The sequence below is a fragment of the Dendrobates tinctorius genome, unplaced genomic scaffold (assembly GCF_039654945.1).
Source record: "Dendrobates tinctorius isolate UK_male_01 unplaced genomic scaffold, ASM3965494v1 ptg000156l, whole genome shotgun sequence".
In the NCBI taxonomy this organism is placed as follows: domain Eukaryota; kingdom Metazoa; phylum Chordata; class Amphibia; order Anura; family Dendrobatidae; genus Dendrobates; species Dendrobates tinctorius.
Window position 1 is genome coordinate 26507552 of NW_027361823.1, and position 27379 is coordinate 26534930.

Here is a 27379-nt window from a genome sequence, read left to right on the forward strand (position 1 = left end):
TGGCGCCACAAAATCAGGAATCTGTGGCTCATAATTGTCTGGAGGTTAGGTCCAAACGGGGTCAGTAACCATGGGCGCTGATTCATTTTCTGTCTTGGGACATCTGCTTGGCACTTTGGTACCACTAGAGGAAGAGGAGAGAGATTCTCTACCTCACTGTCAGTGTCGGAGGCGAGGAAAGTGAATGCCTCTTCTGCTGAAAACTGGGTTTGGTATGAGTGGATCAACATTTTTTCACCTATATTCTTTGTGTGTGTACCAATTTTTATTCAGGTGAGGTTTTTTTTGTTTCAAAGAGAAAAAAACAAACTACAAAGCATCCGCAACTGACACTAAACCTGATTCAATTCAGTAAAAAATACGGTAATTGACGATTACTACGGTATATTTTACTGTCCCTAATCTAAATTTTATTTTGATTCTCTTTTCTAAAAAAAAAAAAAGCTCCAACAACCGGAGGTCGGTCACTGATGTGTGTCAGTGATCAGCACAAAACGGCTGTAGGACGCATGGATGTTTATTTTTTTTGTGCTGACACTAACTCAATTCAGTAAAAAATACTGTAATAGTCGATGATTTCTACCATACATTTTACTATCCCTAAGCTGAATAATTTTTTGATTCTCTTTAAAAAGCAAAAATGGCAACAACCGGAGGTTGATCACTGATGTGTGTAAGTGATCATCACTTGGTTGTAGGATACACGAATAATTCTTTTTTTCTGCACGGACACTAGCTCAGTTCAGTAAAAAATACTGTAGTAGACGATTACTACAGTATATTTTTACTGTCCCTAACCTAATCCTGTCATGTAATCTAAATTTTGTTTTTTTCTTTACTGACACTAACTCAATTCAGTAAAAAATACTGTAGTAGACAATGAATACTATGGTATATTTTTACTGTCCCCAACTAATCTAATTCTTTTTTTTCCTTTTTTTCCTTGATTCTTTTTTCACCAAAAAAAACAAACAACGGGAGACCGGTCAGTAATGTTCGTCACTGACCAGCGCTCGATGGCTGTAGGACGCCTGCACGGATGTGGTGCAAAAAGGGGATAAAAAAAGAGAGAGGAAAAAAAGTCATTGCCAAAAATAAGCATGGGTGTTAATGAGTGCTGTACGTCTGATCAGCGGCTGTAGGACGCACACACAGAGTGCAACATGGAGGGGTAGAGGAAATAGTGAAAAAAAGTTATGTAAAACAGCCAGCATGAGTGCGGTTCAGTGATTTGCATCAATGATCATCGCTTGGCAGCTACAGGATACGCGAAAAAAAACTGCCTAAAGGCCAGTGAATAAGTACTGTTCAGCTTTCAAGTACTGATCAGCGTTTGGCGGCAGGAGGTTCATTGGGGGAAAAAGGTGGGGGGTATGGGGATTGGGGTGGACTAGGAAAGATCAGGCAAGGGGGGGTATCAGGAGCTCTTTTTTCAGCAGGAGGAGCAGCAGCAGAAATCACAGTGATGGCACAGGCTTCTTTGGCATCACAAGGTCCAACACGGCGCACAGAGCGACACAGTGACCACCCTGTACTAATCCATTGCTAGTATGAGTAAGTACAATGTGGTCACTGCCAGGTCACAACGTGTGATGCGATGAGTGGTGCGATCAATGTCATCGTCGATCGCACCAATCAGAGCTGGCCCTGGTGATGCTGTGGTTGCTAGGCTCCAGCCTATGATTGGTGCTCTTACAGGACCGATCCTAGGTTGCACATCAGTGTTTCAGGCAGTCTTCCTGAACCACTGAGAAACACTTGGATTGGCTGTTCAGGATTGAACAGCCAATCACAGCGATCGTAGTTGCGGGGTATCATCATCACCCCCGGAACGATGACGCTATGTTCCCTGCTGTGAGAAACAGCAGTGACAATCATGCGATCACCGCGTGCTTAGTCATGGTGGTTGCATGATTGACATGAAGTATATATACTGCATTGGTTGGGAAGGAACCTCGCAGCCAGCAGTACGTAGAGTAACTGCAGACTTGTGGACTAAGACTGGGCAACTTCTTTAAAGATGTTTTGTTCCTGCATATTTTCTTGAATGTTTCTAGAAGGAGCATAATTTTGGCACAACTTTTTCTACATATGGAATTGTTTTGATATAATACAAACTTATGCAGCTTTCATGGAGGAAACAGCCATGTGACCACTGCCTAGCACATAGCTAAATGTAGAAAAATTTTGGTCACCCATAAACGAAATCAAGTGATTGCTATGCCATCTGAGCTCCATAATTAAATAGAATTCACAGATGATAGGGTTGGAAAACAAAGCATAAGCTCTTCTATGCCATTTCTCAACTATTTACAATGATTATGAACACATATGGGAACTGAGCCTTTAACAGGCATCACAGTATTTTTTAAGCCTTCTGTAACCGAAGACTTTTAGACATCCTCTTATAGCGTGCAGCCTTAAAGGTGTTGTGTAGAATTAGAAAAACATGGCTGCTTGCTTTCTTTATGCAACATGACAACCCATGAATATGGCCTTTTTGAAAATATAATCAAATATAATATAAATATATCGTTAGGGGTGACTTTCAATCAGCTGTACCAGCAGTGAATTGCAGTACCTTCTTGCCCAGTGCTTGTTTGCAAATTTCTGCAGCCACTATTGAGTCCAATCATAGATTCATAAATCCGAATCTCTCCTTAGTAGTGACACTACTCAATATAGCTTGGTTATTGTAATTGTATTATTGCATTTAATAGTAGTATTAGCAATACATTTTGGATCTAGAATTGGAGTGATACAAAGCTACAGTGAAAACAAATTAAAGAGTATTAATTCTGTTTTTACATTACTCGTATTATGCTTTTAATATACTTTTACCTTATTCGGAATAAACTGTTATTATTTCATTTGTGTCATATTTAGCCTTCAGATTTCAATGGCTTTTCTTTGCAGATTCAGTCTGGAGAAGTTGTTACTGGTAAAGTGAAAGTCAGATACACATAATTTTAAGAAACAAAATTTCATATAGGACCCATAAAAAAATAATAGTAGCTAATGACAGGGTTAACCAGGCCCAAAAGGAAAACGCCATATGTGGTTACTCAGATTAGTAGAAGGTTTTAACAGTCTATTTGTCAGGCTGAATGCTTTTCCTCTGAACTCCATTAGTTGAGTGAAAATGTCAGAGATATATTGAAGTCGTGTGGTGCGGGATTCTGTCTATACCTGATGGCCTGTTATTTCAGCAATTTAGTTAGCTAACTTAAAGAATACCCGTTATTTTGATTTGTATTACATAAATCAATAGTATCAATAAATATCTTTGTAATATATCTTATTAGAGAAATCACAATAAAAAATCCACAGACTAAATGTGCATTGCCAAGGAATAAGTAATCCAGGTGGGTAATAAATAAAATGTATTCATAAAACTACACGTGTGATATAAAAACTTTAATTAGTAACCTCAGATCAGAATTCTTAAACTGTAACACTAATTATGTAATTTACCATATATACTCGAGTATAACTCAACATGAGTATAAGCCGAGGCACCTAACTTTGCCACGAAAAACTGTGAAAAACTTATTGACTCGAGTATAAGCTGGGTATGCGTTGTCCCCTCATCCCTATCCCGGTATGCATGGCTCCCCATCCCTGTCCTTGTATGCCTGGCTCCCCTGTCTCTGTCCTTGTATGCATGGCTCCCCAGTACCTGTACTTGTATGCATTGCTCCTTATTCCCGACCCTTTTAGGCATGACTCCTTATTCCCTACCCTTGTATGCATAGTTCCTATAAAAAAAACAAATCCTACTTACCTTCCCTGCATGCCCTCGCTGCATCTCGTTTGGCGCCAGCAGCTCTTCTGACTGATCGACCACGTGACCCCGTTCATTAATGTAATGAATATTCACTCCACCTTAATGAGCAGGGCCATGTGATCGCTTCGCTGGAAGAGCTGCTGGTGCTGGAACCACCGAGATGCAGCGAGGGTGAGCAAGGAAGGTAAGTAGGATGTGCGCTGGAAGCCGGCAGCTGCGGCTGTAACTGTGCATGCTATAAGAGAAATGAATATTCACTGCCAGCGCAGTGCAGTTACAGCTGCAGTCACCGACTCCTGCCTCCTGTGACCTGCTGCTCCGCCGCTTCCCCTCCCCCACCATCTTCTAGGACAATTACTTGTGCATAAACCAAGGGGGGCGTTTTCAGCACAAAAAAATGTGCTGAAAAGCTCGGCTCATATACAAGTATATCCAGTATTTATTGCAGTGTGAATGTAAATTACAATATGTAGGAAGAACCATCCAGTTTGTCCGTAATAGGATGAACAAACATAGGTATAACATACGCAATGAGCTAATCAATCATAGTATATCAAAACATTTTGTAACTGATCACACCAGTAGAAGCACCACTGCAGTGCGAAACGGCTGTCGTCCCATCCACTCCTGCTCCCATCCTCCCGGCACCGATGTTTTAAAGTATTGGAATAAGGACGTTTTTTTATCAGTGAGTGCCATCTGCTTCTTTAAATTTTGGCATTTATTATGACTGTTTTCTTTGGAGAGGCACCCCGACTCACGGAGCATTCATTGTACATATTCAATTCAAAGAAAGCCCAGATGAACGGCACCAAGGCTCTAATCCACCAGCAACAAGTCGAGGATCAATCACAGGCACACAGTGTGTAAAACACTGCTGGGAATAATGGTGCTCAGCATCAGAAAAAACATGCTACATTTGTGAAAGAAGGAAAAAGATGCGGCACTCACCCAGATTTGCAGTGCAGTGTTTCTTTATTCAACCATTAAAGGTCACACAATAAAGGACGGGCAGATAACATGAGGCATGCGGGGAAAAAAGACGGACAAGCCGCATCTTTTTCCTTCTTTTACAAATTCATTGTACATATGCTTGCAGCTTTGTTCATGCAACACCTGTGCATTGAATGGGCTTCCCCGCTGTGCGGATTTACACTACTTTGGAGTTAATGTTAATAGAACATATACCAGAGGATATCCCAAATCGCTGTGACACAGCCGCAACACATGCAGCTGTGGCGGCGATCAGCTGTTCAGTCGGCGCAATCCAGCCGGGTTCCCTCTGCAGCTTATTCAGTAAAGCGGTATAGCTTGCCTAATAAGAGGGAACCTGAACAAATTCGCTCAACTCTAGTCATGAATGCTGTTAAAGGCTTAAAGATGCTGGCCAGTGCTTCATAATGCTGCTGTGATGACGTCCATTCTACAGTATGTTACACTTTCAGCCAATCATTGGGTGCAGAGTTAAGGCTGCAGATAGGATGTGATCTCTGCAGCACTGTAAACAGAGAGGTGAAGCTGACAAGTAGGCAACTACTTAAGCCATCAGTGGCAGAGCAACAAAATTGCCTTTAAATGGAAGCTGTCAGTAGGTGTTTGTATTCCTCCTGCTCTCTATAACCCCCCTACGACCATCACTGATTGCCAGCTTTCTGCATATGCACAGTGTAAACTCTTGGTTGTAGAGATACCAAAGTATTTTATTTAGTGCAAAGCAAACATTAAAAAAAATGTCAGTGTCACTGGGAGGTGAGCGACATAGACTTTAGACGTTTCCTGGGTCTTTGTTACAATAGTCACTGGAAGAAAAGAAGAAAGCGTGGCATAAGTGCCCAAGTTGTAAATATATACAAAATGCATCATTACAGTATATATATTACAATCTTGACATTCTCATGGTTGTTACATGCATATTATGAGAGAAATTACTTTCATGAGAATAAATATTAAATCATAAAATGTTCAACAAGGGACAACATATGTGGAGGTGGAGAAACAACTCCGAACTGGGACACAATCCAGTTGGAACGGGACCTACAGCGTTTGTACCACAACATCTGACTAAGGACCCATTTTAATTTACTCAACGATACCTCTGCCAACAAAGCACATCCTTCCGTTGGTGCCTCTGTTTTGTAACTCTCTATTTTTTGCTTGTGCCTACATAACCCCAGTGTGTTTAATCCACCGCACACTAATCATGCAACTGAAACTTTGATCAACCTCAAAGACAGGGACATCAAACAATACTTGCATCAACAGAAACTAGGCCTCCACCCCTCACACAGAATCTAACCACAGACAAAAAACGAGCTATACAACCACTCAAAAACAGCAAGAATATAGTGATCAAATCAGTCGACAAGAGGGGTGCCATTGTAACCATGGAACACTCAAATTATCTAAGGGAGATTCACAGACAGCTATCAGACCAGTTCATATAATAGGATCTCCAGAGACCCAACAACCACCATCAGGGATAGAATCCTTCATACACTGTCCACCTACCAATATAACAACATCATTGATGAAAAAAAGCTACCTTCCTTACCAACCTGCATCTTGTTATTCCAGTTTTCTATAGTCTGCTGAGGATACAGTGGGCCGCCCCATAGTGGCCTCCAGTGACTCATTTCTTTCTACCTTATCTATCTCACTGGAAAAAATCGTTAACCCTCTCACCAAGAACACACGCTCATTCCTACAAGACACAGGACACTTCCTTCAGCTCATAAGCAACCTTACCACAGTACCTCCTGGCAGTCTCCCGGTGACTTTAGACGTGAATAGCCTTTACATTTTGATCGCCCATGACAAAGGCCTAAAAGTTATATCCAAACTACTATCCAGTTTTAACTTTGACAGTGACTCGACCCAGTTTTGCCCCAAATATGTGACACCACAATTTGCTCAAATGTAGCTTCGGCATATGGAAATTCCTACATAAGTCTGTTTGAAGAACAGCTCGTCTACACCAGCAAACTTTTTCTCCAACATTCAATCTGCTGGTACAGATTCATAGATGACATCTTTTGCATTTGGCACAGCACATTCAACTCACTCAAGTTATTCTTGACTCTGACCTACATCCGACAAGAACTCAAATTCACCCTCAACCACAGCATCACATAAATATCCTTCCTGGACACATTTGTACTTAAAGACGTGGATGAGAATCTCTCCACACACCTATACACGGAATCCTTAGACTGCAACAGCCTACTACACTAATCTAGCTTCCACCCAAGATCCACCAAGAATAGTCTCCCCAGATCCTAATATCAAAGTATCGCCCTCATCATGTCAGACAAAACCACTCTACCCACCAGACTCGATTTGTCCCTTAAATTCAAGATAATGGACTATCCTACACACCTACTTAGGCAATAGGAACCTAGGGCCCTGTTTATATCACTTACACCACCTAGCACAAAAGCAGAAATGGTACCCTTTGTACATACCTACTACCTGTCAATGCACAAAGTCCATAGCATCATTTGCAAACACTGACCTCTGCTTGCTAAAACATATCCCCATGTTGATGATATTACAGTATATCACAAAAGTGATCACATTTTTATTTTATTACATCTTTTCATGGGACAACACTGAAAATATGATACGATGTAAAGTAGACAGTGTACAGCTTTACAGCTTGTGTAACAGTGTAAATTTGGTGTGCTCTATAAATAAGTCAAGACACAGCCATTAATGTCTAAACTGCTGGCAACAAAAGTGAGTACACCCCTAATTGAAAATGGCCCATTTAGCCATTTTCCCACCCCAGTTTCATGTAACTCATTAGTGTTACAAGATGTGTTAAATTTGGTATTATCGCTCTGACAAAAAATAAATAAAAAATTGATGCTCTGCATAAAGATGGCCTAGGCTATAAGAAGATTGCCAACATTCTTAAACTGAACTGCAGCACAGTGGGCAAGACCATACAGTGGTTTAACAAGACAGATTCCAATCTTCCTTACCTGTATGCACAGCGCACACAGAAAGCTGCAAATCAGTGGTGTTGGCGGGGTTATACTGAGCTCAGCATTCATAGAACTAGATTTGCATCAGATAAAGCCCCAGTAAATGACACTTTGTTGGAATCAGAGTCTCGGCCTCTACATCTTGGTACTGTCAGATCACATATCACAAACATGGTGCAGATTCCCCTTAAGTTTCTCTTTGTAAAACTACAAATGAGCAGTTTATAATGTACAGACATATATGAGTGTTGCACTTACAAACATAACAATAAATAATTACTGTATACCTATTTCCAGTTGAGTCAAAGCTGATAGTTGTGGGCTTGAAGGTTACCCATACAAGAGAAATAATGCTAAAATTTGAGTACCAAGAAGAACCAGCCAACTAATAAAATTAAATTTATTATATTTTTTTTAGTATTTCTTTTCCTATTGTTACCAGCAAAAAGAGCATTTACTGACATATATGTCTGAGCACTTCATGGCAAAGTCGGATTAGGGAAGTCTACTACTGATCTTTGCATAGTGGGACTGCGCAGATTTGCATTCTGATTTTTTTAATTTTTTTACGTAAGCAATTTACTTTTTGTATTTTGTTAAGTCGATTCGTCTTTACAGTCATTTCATAAAAAAAATATGTTCCTGATTTTTCCAACACTATAAAATGTTTGTATTAGGATAGGGAATATTTAATTATAGTTTGTATTACTTTTAATAATAATAAAATGTGCGTGTGGGGGATAATGTTATCTTTAGGCTAATGTGAAAACTTGTTTGCCTCAAGACTTTTCACATTCGCAGGGTTTAATGCTACAGATTTATGTTGGGGTGACGAAGGACAAATGTATGGATTACAGAGGTAGAGTGAAATGCTTGAGACAGACCAATTGTCTCATAGCAGACTCAGATTGTAAAACCTTCAGATGAAGTGATGGATAACTTTAATGTTTGACCCTTGCAGCCCATGAGGTAAATAAGAGGATTTTAGTAATGAAATTCCCATTGCCATTTCAGATGTTTTATAATACAGTGGAAAAGCAAATAACTGGAGGAACAAAACTTACACATTGTCTAAGTCTCTATTTACAATGCAATCTTTTATAAAATCGGTAAGAGTCTAAACTCATGACAGAATTGTGACATTGAAATAAGTATCTTCATGATTTAGAAATCAGCAATACTTAAAATTATTCATTACTCTGTAAATTAGCAATACGATGGAAAAGGATAATTATTTTATAGTTTAATGGAATTTGTAAAATGTAATCACATAAAGCCTTAACCGCTTCCCGACCGCCCACAGTAGATAAAAGTTGGCGCTTGCTGGGCTTTGTGCAGCGCCGATGTTTATCTACTGTCGGCGGTTTTGTGCCCCCTCGGGACCCCCACATACATTATAACGCGGGGATCCCGATGCACAATGCATGCTGGGACCCCCGACGTCATCGAGACCTGATTGGTTCAGGTCCTGATGACGTCAGTGTCACAGCAGCCAATGAGAGCGCTCGCTGGGAAAGCTGCTTGTTTCCCGGCGATCTGACTCATAGTAACGCGACCTCCTCTGATCTCACACTGACAGATGATCAGAGGAGAAACAGCGTTACTGTGTGACAAGATCGCTGCCTGGCACAGCTGTGCCAGGCAGCGATCAGCTGTGCCAGGCAGCGATCTAGTCACACAGTAACGCTGTTTCACCTCTGATCATCTGTCAGTGTGAGATCAGAGGAGAAGTCGTGTTACTGGAAAAGCTGCTTGTTTCCCGGTGATCTCACTCATTGTAACACGACTTCTCTGGTATGGTAGGACTGGTACCAATAAAATGTAGTACTACCATAATCAGGATCCTGAGATACAGTGCTAACCACTGAGCCACCGTGCCAACCACTGAGCCACTATGCCAACCGCTGAGCCACCGTGCCAACCAATGAGCCACCATGCTAACCACTGAGCCACCAAGCTAACACAGAGCCACTATGCTAACCTCTGAGCTACTGTGCTAACCACTGAACCCCCATGCTGCCCAAGTAGGCAAAACAATAGATGAGAATAATGGGGACAATTGGCTGATCTTTTTCACATGTTAAGTTACTATGTGCCAGGCAGCGATCTTGTCACATAGTAATGCTGCTTCTCCTCTGATCATCTGTCAGTGTGAGATCAGAGGAGAAGTGGCATTACTATGAGTCAGATCGCAGGGCAGCGATCTTGTCACAAAAAGAAAAAAAAAATTAAAGATAAAAAAAGCAGGTGCGCAGGTTAGAGTAAGGGCTAGGGTTAGGGCTAGGGCTGGGATTAGGGTTATGGGTGTGTTGGTGTTAGGTTTGTGGTTATGGTTAGGGTTGGGATTAGGGTTAGGGGTGTGTTGGGGTTAGGGTTGGATTTAGAATTGGGGGTTTCCACTGTTTAGGTACATCAGGGGCTCTGTAAACGCAGCATGACGCCCGCAGACCATTCCATCAAAGTCTGCATTTCAGAACGTCACTACTTCCCTTCCGAGCCCCACCGTGTGCCCAAACAGTAGTTTTCTCCAACATATGGGGTACCAGCGTACTCAGGACAAATTGGACAACTCTTAGGGTCCAATTTCTCCAATTACCCTTGTGAAAATAAAAATTGGGGGCTAAAAGATCATTTTTGTGGAAAAAAATGATTTTTTCATTTTCATGGCTCTACATTATAATCTTTAGTGAAACACTTGGGGGTTCAAAGTGTTGAACGACACATCTAGATAAGTTCTTTAAGGGGTCTAGTTTCCAAAATGGGGTCACTTGTGGGGGTTTTCCACTGTTTAGGTACATCAGGGGCTCTCCAAATGCAACATGGCATCTAATCTCAATTCCAGCCAATTCTGCATTGAAAAAGTCAAACGGCACTCCTTCCGTTCTGAGCTCTGCCGTGTGCTCAAACAGTGGTTTAGCCCCACATACGGGGTATCGACATATTCGGGAGAAATTGCACAAAAAATTTTGTGGTTGATTTTCTCTTTTTAAACTTGTGAAAATAAAAAAAAAGGTTCTGAAGTAAAATGTTTGTGAAAAAAAAGTTAAATGTTTATTTTTTCCTTCCACATTCCATTCATTCATGTGAAGCACCTGAAGGGTTAATAAACTTCTTGAATGTGGTATTGAGTACATTGAGAGGTGCAGTTTTTAGAATGGTGTCACTTTTGGGTATTTTCTGTGATATTGACCCCCCAAACTCACTTCATATGTGAGGTGGTCCCTAAAAAAATGGTGTTGTAAATTTTGTTGTAAAAATGAGAAATCCGCTGGTCAACTTTTAACCCTTATGACTTCCTAAAAAAAAAAATTATGTTTCCAAAATTGTGCAGATGTAAAGTAGACATGTGGGAAATGTTATTTATTAACTATTTTGTGCGATATCACTCTCTGATTTAAGGGCATAAAAATTAAAACTTTGAAAATTTCAAAATTTTCTAAATTTTCACCAAATTTCGATTTTTTTAACAAATAAGCGCAGTTCATATCCAAGAAATTTTACCACCATCATGAAGTACAATATGTTACGAGAAAACAATGTCAGAATCAGCAGGATCCGTTAAAGCGTTCTAGAGTTATGACCTCATAAAGTGACACTGGTCAGAATTGAAAAAATTGGCCCGGTCACGAAGGCAAAAACAAGCTCTGGTGCGAAGGGGTTAAAGGAGTTCTGATTTATAAAAAAAAAAAAAAAAGCATTGATCATTTTAAAACAATACAATGAGGCCTACAACCTGTCCTAACCCCCATGGATCCAACACTGACCACTCTGGTAGTCGATGCAGAGACAGTGTCACAGTTGTACTGTACATGGAAGCCAGGCTGCTGTTAATAAGAATTTCATGTAAAGTCTTAATGCAAGCCACTATGTTTACCGAATCCCAAGGGTTGCTCTGGCCTTCACACTTTAGCCCTCATACAGGGATCTAGACTTACACAGGGACCCCTAGGCTGAGGCCACAGAGTCAGCTGTTGCATGGTGGAACAAGCAGGTCGTAAAAAGGGTTGTCACGTGGTGTCAATACCAAGAGGTCATGTCAGAGACAAAATCAGAAGCCAATCAAGTGGTCAAAAAATAGGACAAGTCAGGAAACACAACAGTAACAAGAAAAAGGGATATACATACAATGATGAGCAAAAGGTTAACAATGTTTGGAACTTTTCACTTTCAGGCTCCATATCTCACCCTCCCCTACTACAACCCTTGGCAAAAATTATGGAATCACTGGCCTTCAAGGATGTTCATTCAGTTGTTTAATTTTGTAGAAAAAAAGCAGATCACAGACATGGCACAAAACTAAAATCAATTCAAATGGCAACTTTCTGGCTTTAAGAAACACTACAAGAAATTAAGAACAAAAAATGTGGTAGTCAGTAATGGTTACTTTTTTAAACCAAGCATAAGGAAAAAATTATGGAATCACTCAATTCTGAGGAAAAAATTATGGAATCACCCTGTAAATTTTCATTCCCAAAACTAACACCTGCATCAATTTTAGATCTGCTCGTTAGTCTGCATCTAAAAAGGAGTGAGCACACCTTGGAGAGCTGTTGCACCAAGTGGCCTGAGATGAATCATGTCTCCAGCAAGTCACCAACCAGGAGAGCACATGTCAGGGCGTCAGGGATAGCAAGGCAAATGGGACAGTGGTCCTGGGACCAAAGGTGATGTGGGGAGCCCTGGTTGGTGACTTGCTGGCTATTTTAGCCCTAAGCCTTGCCTTGGTGCTTTCTTCTACGCAGGTTATTTTCATTTTAGGGGGTACTCCCTTTTCATAGGGGCACCATCTTTACAGGTATCTCATGCAAATACTCTGATCTCATACAGGGCTCTGTCTCTCTTTTTTTGCCTTATGGGGACGCCCAGATTGGCACTATTTCTGCAATTATTCAGGATTCATATATATACTACTTTGTCATGGAAATTCTTGTTTCACCCATATTATATTATATTGTGGTGTGCTTTAATGCTGATTTATGGGACCTATGTGATGTGTTTTGTCTTTTTAATTGATTTTATTGTGGTTTGTTTTGTCTACTAATAACAATTGTTTATACACTTTCTTACGTATCATGGTCTATACATATTTTTCTCATGGGTGTGCTCTTTTTTGTGCATGGATCTTTTTCTCTAATTGTTCTATGTTTCTTTCCGTGCATTATGCAGCACCCCTGTTTATTTAATCTCTGATGTTATACGCCCTTCAGCTGTGCCCCCTACCTTTTGTCCTTCCCCTCATCCTGGGCACATCCTGGTGTATACATTGCCAATACCGCAATACTGGTATATATGTCCTTTAAACTTGTGTCCATCCTGGTAAATATATCCCCCATCCTGGAATATCTGTTCCTTATCCTGGGCTCCATCCTGGTATTTATTCTTTATCCTTGGCCCCATCCTGGTATATATGTCCCTTATCTGGGCCCCATCCTGATATATATGTCCCTTATCCTGGACCCTATCCTAGTATATGTTCCCCATCCTGATATATATATTCTCTATCCTGGGCTCATCATGGTATATATGTCCCCCGTCCTCATCTATATATCCCCCATCCTGGTATGTGTCCACCATTCTGCCACTGTTCTTTTATGCATAGAGAAAAAAATGATTATACTCATTTCCCTCTGCTCCCCCGCCGTGCGGCGTCCTCTTGTGAAGCTGACAGCTGACTTCAGATCGCAAGTTATGGGAGTCACGTGCATGACAACATTAGCTGCTGGCCTCTGATTGGCAGGTCTCTGCGCTGCAATACACTTCAGCTGACTATGTGCCCGACGACGCACATCCAGTTGAAGTTTTGGCTGGCATCGACGGGCCACTCACCCACACGGACTCGGTCGCAACCTTTGCGACTGCAGTCATTTCACCCCTGGAAGCATCTGTCATCTATCTCAGCAATGGGAAAATCTGTCTTCACTGAATACAGATTTTACCTCCGAATTAATACGGGGAAGATATATATCTTTGTACCGTGTTAGCCAGTAGCTAGAAGTAGCAATGTGTTACCATCTTTTCAGTTAGCCATTAAAAGGTATCAACCACTGAGGACTCTCAATTCTAAATATTTTTCCACCTCCGAATTTAGAAAATGGCTGAATTTTGGCAGAGAAAGAAGCAGATTTCTCTGATCCGATATAATACAAAGTTGCTTATTTTCACGTGTACTATTGATTTATAAAATAAAGATTAAAACGATGGTTACTCTTTAAGGCCAAGTAACCAGGCTGCTAGTAGTGAGAGGTGTAAGTGAAATAGCAGCTTTTCAGTGTTTTTCTTTAGACTGATGTTGTAGCTATTAAAGTACATATTGTATTGTAGACGAGGACAAAGGGCATAGTCAAGGATCAAAAGAACTCTGCAGAGGCACAATAAATCACAGAATCAAGTTGAATCTTTGTTTCCTTCATACTGTGTGTTTTTATGCCTCATAAGACAAAATGTTCTTTTTATTCTCTTAGATACCAGTGCTTCTCTAAAAGAAAATTAAGATGTTCACATATTCTCAAGGCAACAATTATTTCCACAGTGAAATGCAATTAATGTAACTGATGTAGTACATTATGTTCCTGCGTGAATGCAGGCATTATCATACTTTCAATTTAACCTGATTGTGAATGAATTCCCTTTCACTAAAAAATTATTTGTTTGTGTTTGAAAAAAAAAACAGATTTAGATATAATACATTTCCTTACAGCTAAACCTTCAATATAAATCCATATTTTACTAAATCAATATTGTTGTGTTTAAAAACATAGGAGAGCAAAAACTATTGAGTTTTTTCTTGCTTATCCTGCAGTCACATTGGTTTCTTAAATGAAACCTGTAATGTCCAGAAAACACTATTTTCCTTCAGATATAGGAGTAATTTGAAAGTAGATAGCATTTAAATCTTTAGCCAGCTTACTGCAGCAGCAGCTACAGGGAAAAAACAGATATATTCTCCCTGCAGCCGTTCATTTACAGTCATCTGGGCGGGAGCGGTTACAGTCACTGCTTGCTATACAGTGATTGTGGCTGTAATGACTCCCCGACACTTTGATTCATAGCCTGCTCTGCAGTGCGTGTGTGCAGTGTGTGTACAAAACGGGATGTCAGTCAATATGCAGGGTAGTTATTACAGCCACCATCACTGTATAGTGAAATTAAACGGCGTTTTTGGATGTGACAGATTCCCTTTAAATAGGTTTTCCCAAGATTGAAAGTTTTCCTCTAACTATAGGACAGGGGATAAATTACTAATCACTGGGCATCTATCCACTGGGATTCTCAGTGATCTTGAAAATGGAGTTTGCAAAGCCATATCTGAATAAAGCAGATGTTCAACATGTGCACCTCTGCTCTATTGTCTATGAGACTGCCAGAAAAAGGTGAATACAGTGCTCCACCATTTCCCACTAGTCCCATAGACAGTGAAATGGAGCAAAAATGCTCTTGCATGACCTCTACTTTAGTCTTTAGAGCCCAATTCTTGGGATCACTGAGGATCCCAGTGTTCAGAATTCAGCAACTATTATTTTATCTCCTTTACTATGGATAAGGGGTAACTATCAATTTTGGGAAAATTTCTTTAATGATACTCAAATCCCTTCTTTAATATATTTTTATTAATATAGTGCCATCAACTTATCTTTATGCATTGTACATTTTTCAAACTGGCCCAACACAGTCATTTGTACTGCATGTCCAATATCCGCCACTCCATTCATAAATATATAAAACTTAGGCTAGTTTCACACTAGCGTTACAGGGTGCAGCGCACGACTGCCGCTAAGCTCCGCCCCCATCCATGCCCCCTCTGGTCAGTTGCTCCTCTGATTGCATGACGCTGCATGCGATCAGCGTACCCTATATTTAGCATTGGGTACGCTGGTCGTGCGCTGGCACACTTTTGCCGGCTCATCCGCCCTTTTGGCGCTGCTCTGAGCACACAAAAATGCAATACAGTGCGTTTGGCGCACGTCAGCGCAGTGCCAAAAGGGCAGATGCATCGGCAAAAGTGTGCCCGCGCATGACCAGCGTACCCAATGCTAAATATAGGGTACGCTGATCGCATGCAGCATCATGCGATCAGAGGAGGAGCTGACCGGAGGGGGCGCGGCCGGGGCAGAGCTTAGCGGCGGCCGTGCGCTGCACCCTGTAACGCTAGTGTGAAACTAGCCTGACTGCATCTAGGATGCTAGGATGCAATAAAATAGTAAAAACAATATCCAAGTTTCCCTATAATAATTCTGAATATTGTAACTATGTAAACTAATTGCTAGAATGCATATATAGAAATATAAGCATACATCATACAGTATATAGTACTATACATCTATAGCCTATATATAGAAAACAGCGCCAGCTATATACTAAATGTTATATACTATATGCCATCTAACACTGGCTGATTGTTCATATTCCTACCAGCAGTACTGCATAGATAATAAAAGTCGTAGGGCACCTGTAAGGCTTGTAATAATGTACTATACCATACCAGCCATTGTGCTTGTTTAAGAAAGGTTGTATTGCCCCATAAAGCAAACTAACGTTGAGTTTATATCTGCATGGACATCTCGTCTCAGATTCTGTCACAGTTGATGGAAATAATAGCACAGCATATGTCATGTCAAAACATTTGACACGTTAGCAGAACCCAGTAGTCACCCTTAAAAATCAATGGGGTGTGTTGGGTGCAATTAGAATCCATCACATCACCCTTAAAAGTCAATGGGATGTGTTGGGTGCAATTAGTATCCATCACATGACATATCTGACACAGTCTGATGGTGTTTAATTTAATGGACATCGCAACGCAGATTAGAGCCTTACATGCGTTACTCCTTTGTACTGCTCTCTCCTCATACCAAAGGTTATGTTCACATTGTGTCTTTTTTCCCATTTTTTTGTGCAGAAAAAAGCATACAAAAAGCATCCTAAAGAACCATGCATTTCTAATTTAAAAAAACATCTTATTGTTTTTATGTTCAGGCTACTGTGCATTTTTTAATTGCTTCCGGCATTCAAAAGACACCAAGTATTTAAAAGGAGTAACATATTGGTTCTTTAGCTTTTTTTCGCTAAGAAGACAATGCCTACAAAACAAGTCAGTGGAAACCCTAAGGCTATGTGCACATATGCGGAATTGTCGTGGAAATTTCCGCGGCAATTCCGCAACTTCCTGCCTTGGGAAATTTGCGGGAAATCCGCATGTGGAATTCCCGCGAAAAACTAGCGTTTTGCAAGTGTAAATAGCTTGCAGAATGCTAGCGTTTTCCAAGTGATCTGAAGCACTGCTTGGAAAACTGATTGACAGGTTAGTCACACTTGTCAAACATAGTGTTTGACAAGTGTGACCATCTTTTTACTATTGAGGCTGCCTATGCAGCATCAGTAGTAAAAAGATATAATGTTAAAAATAATAAAAAAAATTAAAAATCGTGATATTCTCACCTTCCGGCGTCCCCCGCAGTGTTCCCAGACCTCAGCGATGCTCCTGGCAATTCCCGTTACCAGTGATGCCTTGTGACAATGACCCCAAATGACATAGCATCTGGCAAGACCGCTACATCATCACAGGTCATTGTTGCAAGGCATCACTGGGAACGGGACTTGCTGGGAGCATTGCTGAGGCCTGGGAACGCTGCGGGGGACGCCGAAAGGTGAGTATATCACGATTTTTTATTTTAATTCTTTTTTTTACAGGGATATGGTATCCAGGGCCTGGAGAAGAGTCTCCCCTCCTCCAGACCCTGGGTACCATCCACACATCCGCTTACTTTGCGCATGGTGGCCATAGCGGATCAATGCATTCCTATGCGTGGGGAATCGCGGGAATTCTGCATAAAGAATGAGCTTGCTGCACATTTTTTCGCAATGCGATTCCCCCATGGAAAAATACGCAGCATTAGCAAAGTATATGTGCGGAATGGCATTGTATTCAATGGGTTGCTTTTTGTATGCGCTTTTGCAGCGTTTTCGTGGCAAAAAAATGCAGCAAAAACGCGTAAAATCCGCAACGTGTGCAAAACTACATCCAGAAGTCTCCCATTCTTTTTTGTTGTGTATTTTTAGTGGTTCTGACGCAACAAAAAAACCTCGCATTTTCTTCATTGCACTGAAGAAAACAAAAAAAAAACTGGAATAAAAGTTTAGGAGGTGATCAAAGAAATGATAGCAAAAGACTTTAAATTTACTAAACTCCAAGGAAAAAGAGAGTTTCCTGATGCGTCTTCTTGAAAAACAAATGATTTTGACCACTGAATAAAGATGCAGTATGAACACACCCTAAGGCTTTGTTTATAAAAGTCATGACTCTGTGATGGATCAGTGATGCAACGATTCCAAGCAGTTACTGATGGATCCTATTGACTAATAAGGAGTTCCTGCAGGTTCTGTTTACGTTTCCATCAGTTTGACAGTAAGAATAGTGCTCTTCATTGCTTTACTCTTGCTATTATCAATCGCAATTGCTTGTCCTGAACCATCACTGACACAAAGAAAATGCAATTATACTAGCTGGAGTCGTGCTTTCTTAGGCTGGAGATGTAAAAAGCCAAGAGGGAGACCACAAATAATAAAAATATATATTAAATATTTCACTATTAAAGCAGATTACTGACTGCTCAATGTGTTCTCTCCTTGTACAGCAAATAGTAGAGGTTGCAAAACCAGCAGAAACACCTTTTCCGGTACCACTTGAAGAAGGGATACCCTTTGAAGTGTATGAAAAATTCCTAGGACCACCAGTTGCGGAAGATATAGCAACAGTTGAGGTATGTGTTATTTATGGGGCCTGTGTTCTATCTGTTTTGAAGATGTCAAGCAAAATGTTCATAAAACCTATGGAGGACATTTCTCTCTTAAATTCTCAAGTTCTATTTCAAGCTTTGCCATCTCTTTCCACTTGCTTTTAGAACATTGGAGTAACATCAGACTAAGTTTACTTCAGCCCACCCTTCATGAATGCAGAATGCATACAAATTTATGTATAGAGAAGCCTTCATTTCATAGTAATGGATGGCATGCCATCCAAGGATATGGCCAATAAATTCTGCCATATCCTTTAATTAATCACTGCCGCAAACTCTCTAATGTTTGGGTAGAGCACTTCAGCTCTTTTACATTGTTTTCCATATTGGAAAGTTATTGGTTCAAATTTTCTTACAGCCTGGGTCCACCAAAGCATCTTTTTGCCCTTATATGAGTATATTGATGGGATTTTCCTATTGTAACCATTTATTTCTTATCCCCAAACACGTCATAAATACTTTATAAATAAATTTCACCTTTTTTTGGGTCTCATTCACCATATTTCCTGATTCGGGTCATTAAATTCTATAGAGACTGAATACCAGGGGTCCCAGAGGTAAAATACACGTTTATCATAAGGAGAATACCCTTTTTAATGCATGTTAGGGCAAGTTAGGATAGGATATGGGTTGAACTAGATGGACTTAAAGTCTTCCTTCAACCTTAATAACTATGTTACTATATTTTAATTGTTCCAGCTGTATAAAAAAAACAGAGCCCCTTTTCGCTACTAATCAAAAATAGTTAAAGTAAAATATAAGTTACATTACTTTACCAAACCCATTTACTTTTTATAGAAGTAGTGGTTGCATGTGCCCATCACTGATTCATTCACACAAGGGTCTTAAAGAGGCCTCCATTCTTGGTATCGGTGGCAGTGTTAGCAGCGTAACTTCCAGAAATCATACATTTATCATCTATGCTGTAGATAGGTGCTAAATGTTGTTTATGGGACAACCCCTTTAAGTATTATTTCTTACAGAACTCTAAAACTATAAAATCTGTTACGTCATTGACAATGCGATTGTGACTCTAGTCACTTTTCACGGCCAAGCCGTGAGTCAGACTGGTCAAGGAGTCCAAGGTCAGAAGCCAGAAGGGTACATCATAAACAGAAGGAAGAGACAAAAGCGTAGTCAGGTAACGTACCGAGGTCAGAGTAGCGGGAGGATAACGGGTCAGAGCTGAAATGGTTAAACAGGCAGATGGTCAGAATGAAGTCCAAGTTCAGGCAACAGATCAAGGATACAGAACTTAAGGCACAGGAAAGCACAAACCTCACAAGATGAATGTACATCTGGCAGAGTTCTGGGAGACACAGCTCAGTTAAGAAGCATGGCAATTAACTGGAATAATTAACACATGGAGACAGCCGACGCCTCACAGTCTCAGATTGGATAGATGAGCTGTCAATAAACACATTGACAGCTCAGTACGCCCCTGTTCCAGATTGGATGGCCAAGCTGTCAGTCAAAGTACCGACAGCTTTAGCACACCCCTATGCCATATTGAACGGCCGAGCTGTCAGTAACTGCATCCCAGACACACTGAGGGGTGGAACCGTGACAGCGATGTATAAATAAATTTATATTTTAGTACAAAGGATATAGAGACCTATATTAATATATTCAAGCAAATGTGTGTATCGCAGCTCCGGAAGCCCAATGCGCATCTGTATTAGTAACCCCTATTTTCTTGTGTCATTTTTAGTCTTCTCTTTAATGACGAATACTTTGTAGGCCTCTTAGGTTCCAGGATTCAAATAAAAGCACTGGTCTAGGAGACCCTAATTTTCATGTATCATGTACATATTTTTGCCTGTAATGTTGCCTTTTATTTTATTGTGATGTTTTTATGTCTTCCCGGTATCCAATGTACATGTACGATGCAAGGCAAGAGTGTGTGTATGTATGGAGCAGGCTCTCGGATTGAGCCTACCTCATACCTTGTAGATAATGGCAGCTAAGCTCCACCCAAAGCTGTTAACCTGTTAAATGCCTGTCAGTCTCTGATAGCAGCATTAACAGCCGAACAGTATGGAAGCATGTCATTCCATTTGCCTATCCGCCGCCACTCTACATGATGACAGAGCCCCAATGGTTTGCTCTAGCAGTTGGAGGTCTGTTGAGGAAAAAATGCAACATGACGTAATCAAAAAGTCAAAATAATATCAATAAAAACGACAACTCACTCTACAAAAATAAGTCCTGAATGGCTCCATCTACCAAAAAAATGAAAACATTCCAGATCTCAGAAAATGGTGATACAATCAAAAAAAGTTATTTTCACAAGTTTCCAAATTTTTTTGTCACCTCTGAAATAATAAAAATACCTGGACAATAAAGATAAGCTGATCACTTTGCGCAACCCTGGTCCACGGTTCAGGTCAGTACTCTGGCTATGGACAGGAGCTGCTTGAATTTGTTGACCTTCTGAGTTCCTCAGTCTGCCAGCACAGTAAATCATAATACAAGCCAGGGATTACAGAAGGTTAGGAAATCTGCACCATTCCTTTCCACGGACACAGAACATTATACTGGATAAGTTTGGTGTTGCCGGAATTATACAATCATAATGTCAATCCACTTTTCTACACAAGTAAGCCATAAAGACAATTCCCAAAAAACTATCAGAATTGCGAATTTGTGACTTTTACGATTTCGCTCCACTTGGAATTTTTTTCCCATTTTCCAGCATAATGTATGGTAAAATGTATGCTGTCATTCAAAAGTAAGGCTTTTGACGCAAAAAAAGCAAGCCCTTATAAGTCTGTGTGAAAGAAAGAAAAAAAAGTTATGGCTTTTGGAAGAAGTGTAGGAAAAAAATTATAACGCTAAAGTGGAAGTTGGCCATGTCAGGAAGGGGCTAAACCAGACCAAAATAATTTAATAATTCTTCAACTTGTTATCTGAGCTGACTACTCACTGATTGGCAATGTAACCTGTATTACTCTCATTTCTTTTCTATAATGAGTCACAAATTACAATAATGTTCTCAATTATTGCAATAATAATAATAATGAAAATAAACATACAAGAATAATTTTCTGAAATGGACATTTCATGTAAGTTAAATATTAATTTATGTGTGTGCATTTCAATCGCTGAGACCTAATGTAATCATTGGGAATTTCATATGTTTGAACTAAATTAAATAAAAGAAATGAAAAAAGTGAATCAAATCTTCCATAATGTACAGATTAAATCCTAATTATTCTAAGAGTTACAGCACAGCAGTGCAGCAGATAGAATTTTCCAGTGTGTCAAATGATGCAATTATTCTAGGGACCTTTATTACCCCCAATTTAGATGTCTTTTCTTTATATTTCATGAACGGACATTCATATAATAAAGGTTAACACTGGCAGAACATTTCAGAAATTCAAAGGAAAATTACAGACATGTTAGTTCTGCATTTTAAAAATAGAATACAGATACAGGAATTAGACTTATTTAATAAAAAATAATGAGTATGTATATATACTCCTCAAGGTTGAAATAGCTACGTCAAGATGCAAAAGTTGTGGAATTATGGACATTAAAGGATTCATAGACCTCTATTCCATCCTCCATTGTTCCAATGCAGCCTCCTCTCTTGATGTGAGATGACTTGGGCAGCGCTATGAAGAGGTCTTCATGAGCTAATGTCACACCGGTCATACTTCTGGGATTATGATATGGGGTGTCATAATGTACAGTAGCCAGACCCCTCTAATGATTATTCTAAGTGCACTAAGAGCTCAGCATTACATTGATTTCGTCATGAAACCATTGATAATTCTCCAAAGTGCCATTTTTCAATACACTGACAGTCCACATGTTGCTTGTTCTAATGTGAGCAGACTGCATGGCCTAAACATGCTTCCATTGTTACGGGGCTGGCGGAACGCACCAAATAATAAAGATGAAATAATATATAAGGTGCGTTCACAGCCCAGGGCCCACCGTGCAGAGGTGACCAACTGCTGTTAAACAATGAGGGAAAGGTGAGTAGGAGTAAAGCCGGACACCGGTGCATAACCATTGAGCCGGTACTAACAGACACGTGCGCTCTTACATCACGTAACACGTGCCTGCCGGCGAACAACCGCAACCTGTTAACGTCACAGGTCACGGGGTGTGAACCACTGCTGCAATGTGTGCAGTATCCACCCTGATGGACGCCACTAACCAGCCTAATAACCGGGCTGGAAAGCGCTACTAAAGCGCACGGTGTAACTAGCGGACGCTGCGATAGCAGTGGCCAAGGAGGCCTATACTGGCCGACGACCTAGGCGCTAGCGGTGGATGTGGAGCAACACTGCAGCGCTATGCAGTGTAGAGCTAACGTACTGACTCTAATCCCTCACCCTAACACATACGTAATATCCAAGGAGGGGGGAATTATAATTCGTTAGTCACCAGGCTCATTCATCCATCATCACACATACATTAAATGCATTAGCCTCAGAGTCTATCATAGCACATGGCGGGGCAGCCATGCGCGCCTTTTATAGCCATGCCCTACCGGGACCTTTCTGATCCTCCAGATGGACCAATCGGAACTGGAGAAGGACCTGAGCATGTGACTCCCAATCCCCAATGGGAGATCGTCTCCTGAGCATGCTCAGTGGAGCGAAACTTAGACTCTGGAGTCTTTTGCTGCTGGACAGGATGCATTGCCATAACTGGACCAGAGGTGGCAGCAGCAACCAAACCCACGATGCTGGTGTGGGCAGAACGCCGGGATCGTGGAGGCTGCTGAGCAGGCTCCACTGCGGCCGGAGAATGGGAGACCGCAGATGGCAAGGCTCGGGATTCCCGCTGTGCAGCGCCCGGAACCCGACGCCTAACATTACCCCCCTTCCTAGGGACCCCTCCCCTCTGAGCCTCGTGCTCAAATGCTGCGACAAGGAGCTTGGCGTGGATATTCTCCACTGGCTCCCAGGTCTGAGCCTCTGGACCATGACCCTTCCAGTCCACCAAATAAAATTTTTTGCCACACACCACCCTGTATCCCACGATAGCATTGACCTCGAACTCGTCCGAAGACATGTCGGATGTCCTGGCAGATGACTCAGAAAACCAGGACAAGTGGGCAGGCTTAAGGAGGTACACGTGAAAGGTGTCAGAAATGGCCAAGTGGGGAGGAAGAGCCACAGGGTTGACCTGCTCCAGGACCTTGAAAGGACCGATGTATCACGGAGCAAACTTGGTGGACTCGGCCAGCAGCTTGATATTTCGGGCAGAGAGCCACACCAAGTCACCAGGGGCAAAAGTTGGAGCAGGACGCCGAGGCATGTCGGCGAACGCCCTCATTCTCTCCTTAGAGGACCGGATGGCATCCTGAGTGCAATTCCAGATGTCGCGAGCCTCCACTGCCCAGTCTGCCACTCTGGAATCAGTGGAAGATACTGGCATCGGGACAGGAACGCGCGGATGCTGGCCATAATTAAGGAGGAATGGCGTTTTACTGGTGGAATCAGCCACTGCATTATTCAGAGCAAATTCTGCCCACGGTAGTAAGGATGCCCAGTCATCCTGCCTGGCCGAGACAAAATGTCGCAGGTATGCGACCAGAGTTTGGTTAGCTCTCTCAACCAACCCGTTCGTCTCGGGGTGATAGGCCGAGGACAAATTTAGCTCAATGCTGAGCAGACTGCAGAGCTCCATCAAAAGCCGAGATGCAAATTGGGGACCCCGGTCACTAACTATCTTGTCCGGCATACTGTGCAGACGAAATACGTGCTTTATGAACAATGTGGTGAGACTACGGGCAGAAGGCAGCCACGCAAGTGGCACCAGATGCACCATTTTAGAAAAATGATCTGTGACCACCCAGATGACCGTGCTGCCACTGGATTTGGGCAGGCCGAGCACAAAATCCATGCCGACCATCTCCCAGGAGCTATCTGCCACCGGAAAGGGGTACAGTAACCCAGCCAGCCTCTGCCTAGAGGACCTGTTCCAAGCACAGGAGACGCATGCCTGAATGTACTCTCTCTTGTCCCGAGCCATGTGCTGCCACCAATAGGTCCTTGTCAGGAGTTCCGTGGTCCATCTAGTACCAAAATAACCACCCACCCTGGAGGCGTGAGCCCATGCGAGAACCTCTGGCCGCAGGCGGGGAGGGACAAAGGTCTTGCCCGGCGGCAAGAGTGACCGGAGCCACAGTCCTCAGACTCTCAGAGGGGACAATTAGCCGAGGCTCAGCCTCCTCCTCCTCCTCTGACACCACCGAGCGAGAGAGAGCATCAGCCCGGACGTTCTCACCGGACAGATAGTGTAGGGTGAAGCGGAAGCGGGAGAGGAAAAGTGACCACCTGGCTTGGCGAGAGTTTAACCACTGAGCCGTTTGTAAGTGTAAGTACACCAGGTTTTTATGGTCGGTGTATACCTGGAAGGGAAAGCTGGCTCCCTCCAGGAGATGTCTCCATTCGGAGAAGGCCAACTTCATTGCCAGCAACTCCCTGTCCCTGATGGAGTAGTTTCTCTTCGCAGGTGAGAAGGTCTTGGAGAAAAAGAAGCAGGGATGCTTCCGACCTTGGGCATCCTTCTGGATAAGGACTGCTCCTGCACCGACAGAGGAGGCATCTACCTCTAGGTTAAAGGGTTTATCTACATTGGGACGATGGAGGATAGGAGTGCCAGCAAAATGGGTCTTAAGAGACGAGAAGGCCGCGGAGACCTGTTCCGACCAAACCTTTGGATTGACTCCCTTCTTGGTGAGGGCAACCAAAGGAGCCACCAGTGTGGAGAAGTGGGGAATGAACTGGTGGTAATAATTAACGCAGCCCAAAAAACGCTGCACTGTTTTAAGAGAGTGGGGCTCCTGCCAGTCCATTACCGCCTGCAATTTGGCAGGATCCATAGCCAACCCCTGGGCCGAGATGATATAGCCCAAGCACGGCAAGGACTCCTGCTCAAATTGACACTTCTCCAACTTGGCGAAGAGAGTTTGCCCACAAACGGTCGAAGACCTTACAGACGTCTCTCCGGTGAGAGGCCAAATCTGGAGAGAAGATTAGGATGTCATCCAGATAGACCACCACTGAGGTGGAGAGCATATCGTGAAAGATATCATTTGCGAAGTCCTGGAAGACAGCAGGTGCGTTACAGAGGCTGAAGGGCATGACCAGATACTCATAGTGGCCATCCCTGGTATTAAAGACTAATCAAAAAATTTTTGCACTCAATTCGTTGCAAAGATGAAGAATTTTTATTTGCAGTCACAAATATAGACGTTTCGGCTGTATCAACTAGCCTCCATCAGTAAACAAGACTGCTCCTATCTCTATAATTTTCTGGACATTATCTTGTATGACCAATAGTAAATTAGGTGCTATTGGAGGTGATACCATCCACCATGTAAGAACTGGTATATAAACCTGTAGATTTCAAAGAGAAGGGGTAGTAGAGAAATATTCCAAACGAGATCATATACAGGATTATTAGATCTGTGACTTTGAAAAGCTCCAAAGGTTGCACCAACCAGAAGTTGGCATAAACATCCATGCCACACCAGCGGTGGATGCCGTGTTCACATAGGTCCTGCTGCCACCCACCAATGACAGACATTTGAAACTACAGCCAGCTGCTGTTCTTACAGCACGAAATTGGGGTTTTCTATGAGTCACAGGATTTAACAATCCCACAAGTAATCCCCTTTGGGACAATTCCCTTCAGGCATAGCCATAGGATGTTTATGCGGTTATGTTTATGCGGTTTATCCCGTATGCGGATCAAGTTGTAAGCCCCCGTAGATCTAGCTTAGTGAAGATCTGGGCCCCCTGCAGCCTGTCAAACAACTCAGAGATCAGGGGAAGAGGGTACTTGTTTTTCACGGTTATAGCATTGAGACCTCTGTAATCAATGCAAGGACGCAGCTCTCCACTCTTCTTCTGTATGAATAAACGGTCTTGCCAGGTTCTCCCAGATATATTGTGACATGGCCTCCAGAACGCCGGGATCGTGGAGTCTGCTGAGCAGGCTCCACTGTGGCCGGAGGGGAATGGCAGACCGCAGATGGCAATGCTCGGGATTCCCGCTGGGCAGCACCCGGAACCCGACGCCTAACATCCATGGCCTCTGACGTCTCTAGACTTATCTCCCATCGACCACATCTGGAACATCATTCATCAACAATCGCAATGGGATCTTGTTTGTTTGTCCAAGTGTATTCAGCGTGGCAGATCATTTCTCAGACAACCATTAATAACATCAAAGATAACATGACAAGGTGTATATTTCCATGTAGCACATACGAGGGGCGCCTGAAAACTTTGAGGCCCACCCATGAAATCTTTTTTGCATGGTCTTGTTTTGCAATGCAATATGTTATTTAGTTAGTTGAATGGTCTCATGAGCAATCTGGATTTATTTTGATTTTTTTTGTTTCCGTTCACACATTGGCTGCTGCAATTCACTCCTGTGGTTTCCAACTGCTTCAGCACCCACCCTATTCCCCTGATTTGGCTCCCTCGGACTATCACCTATTCCCACAGATGAAAAAGCACCTTGGTGGAAGGTGGAATTGCAGCCATTGCAACAGCTGATGTGTGAACTTTGCCAACTTCTCCATGTCCATATTTCAGCCTTGTGACCCAACTTTAAAATGCTGTAACGGAAACAAAAAAAATCAAAATTAATCCAGATTGCTCATGAGACCATTCAACTAACTAAATAACATATTGTATTGCAAAACAAGACCATGCAAAAAAGATTTCATGGGTGGACCTCGAAGTTTTCAGGCGCCCCTCGTACTAAATAAATTGCTTATTTGCATTTTATTAACATTTCTATTGATCCTATGATTTACAAAACTCCACAACTTT

General features: G+C 41.9%; 1 protein-coding gene across 1 annotated transcript in view; it reads left to right on the forward strand.

The window, feature by feature from the left end:
* The window catches only part of CABCOCO1 (ciliary associated calcium binding coiled-coil 1), a 245455-nt gene that overhangs the window by 155289 nt on the left and 62787 nt on the right, over positions 1-27379 (forward strand). Inside the window, exon 5 of the mRNA XM_073548291.1 lies at positions 18405-18530. Within this exon, the coding sequence (XP_073404392.1) occupies positions 18405-18530 (126 nt within the window). The remainder of the gene's footprint in view (positions 1-18404; positions 18531-27379) is intronic.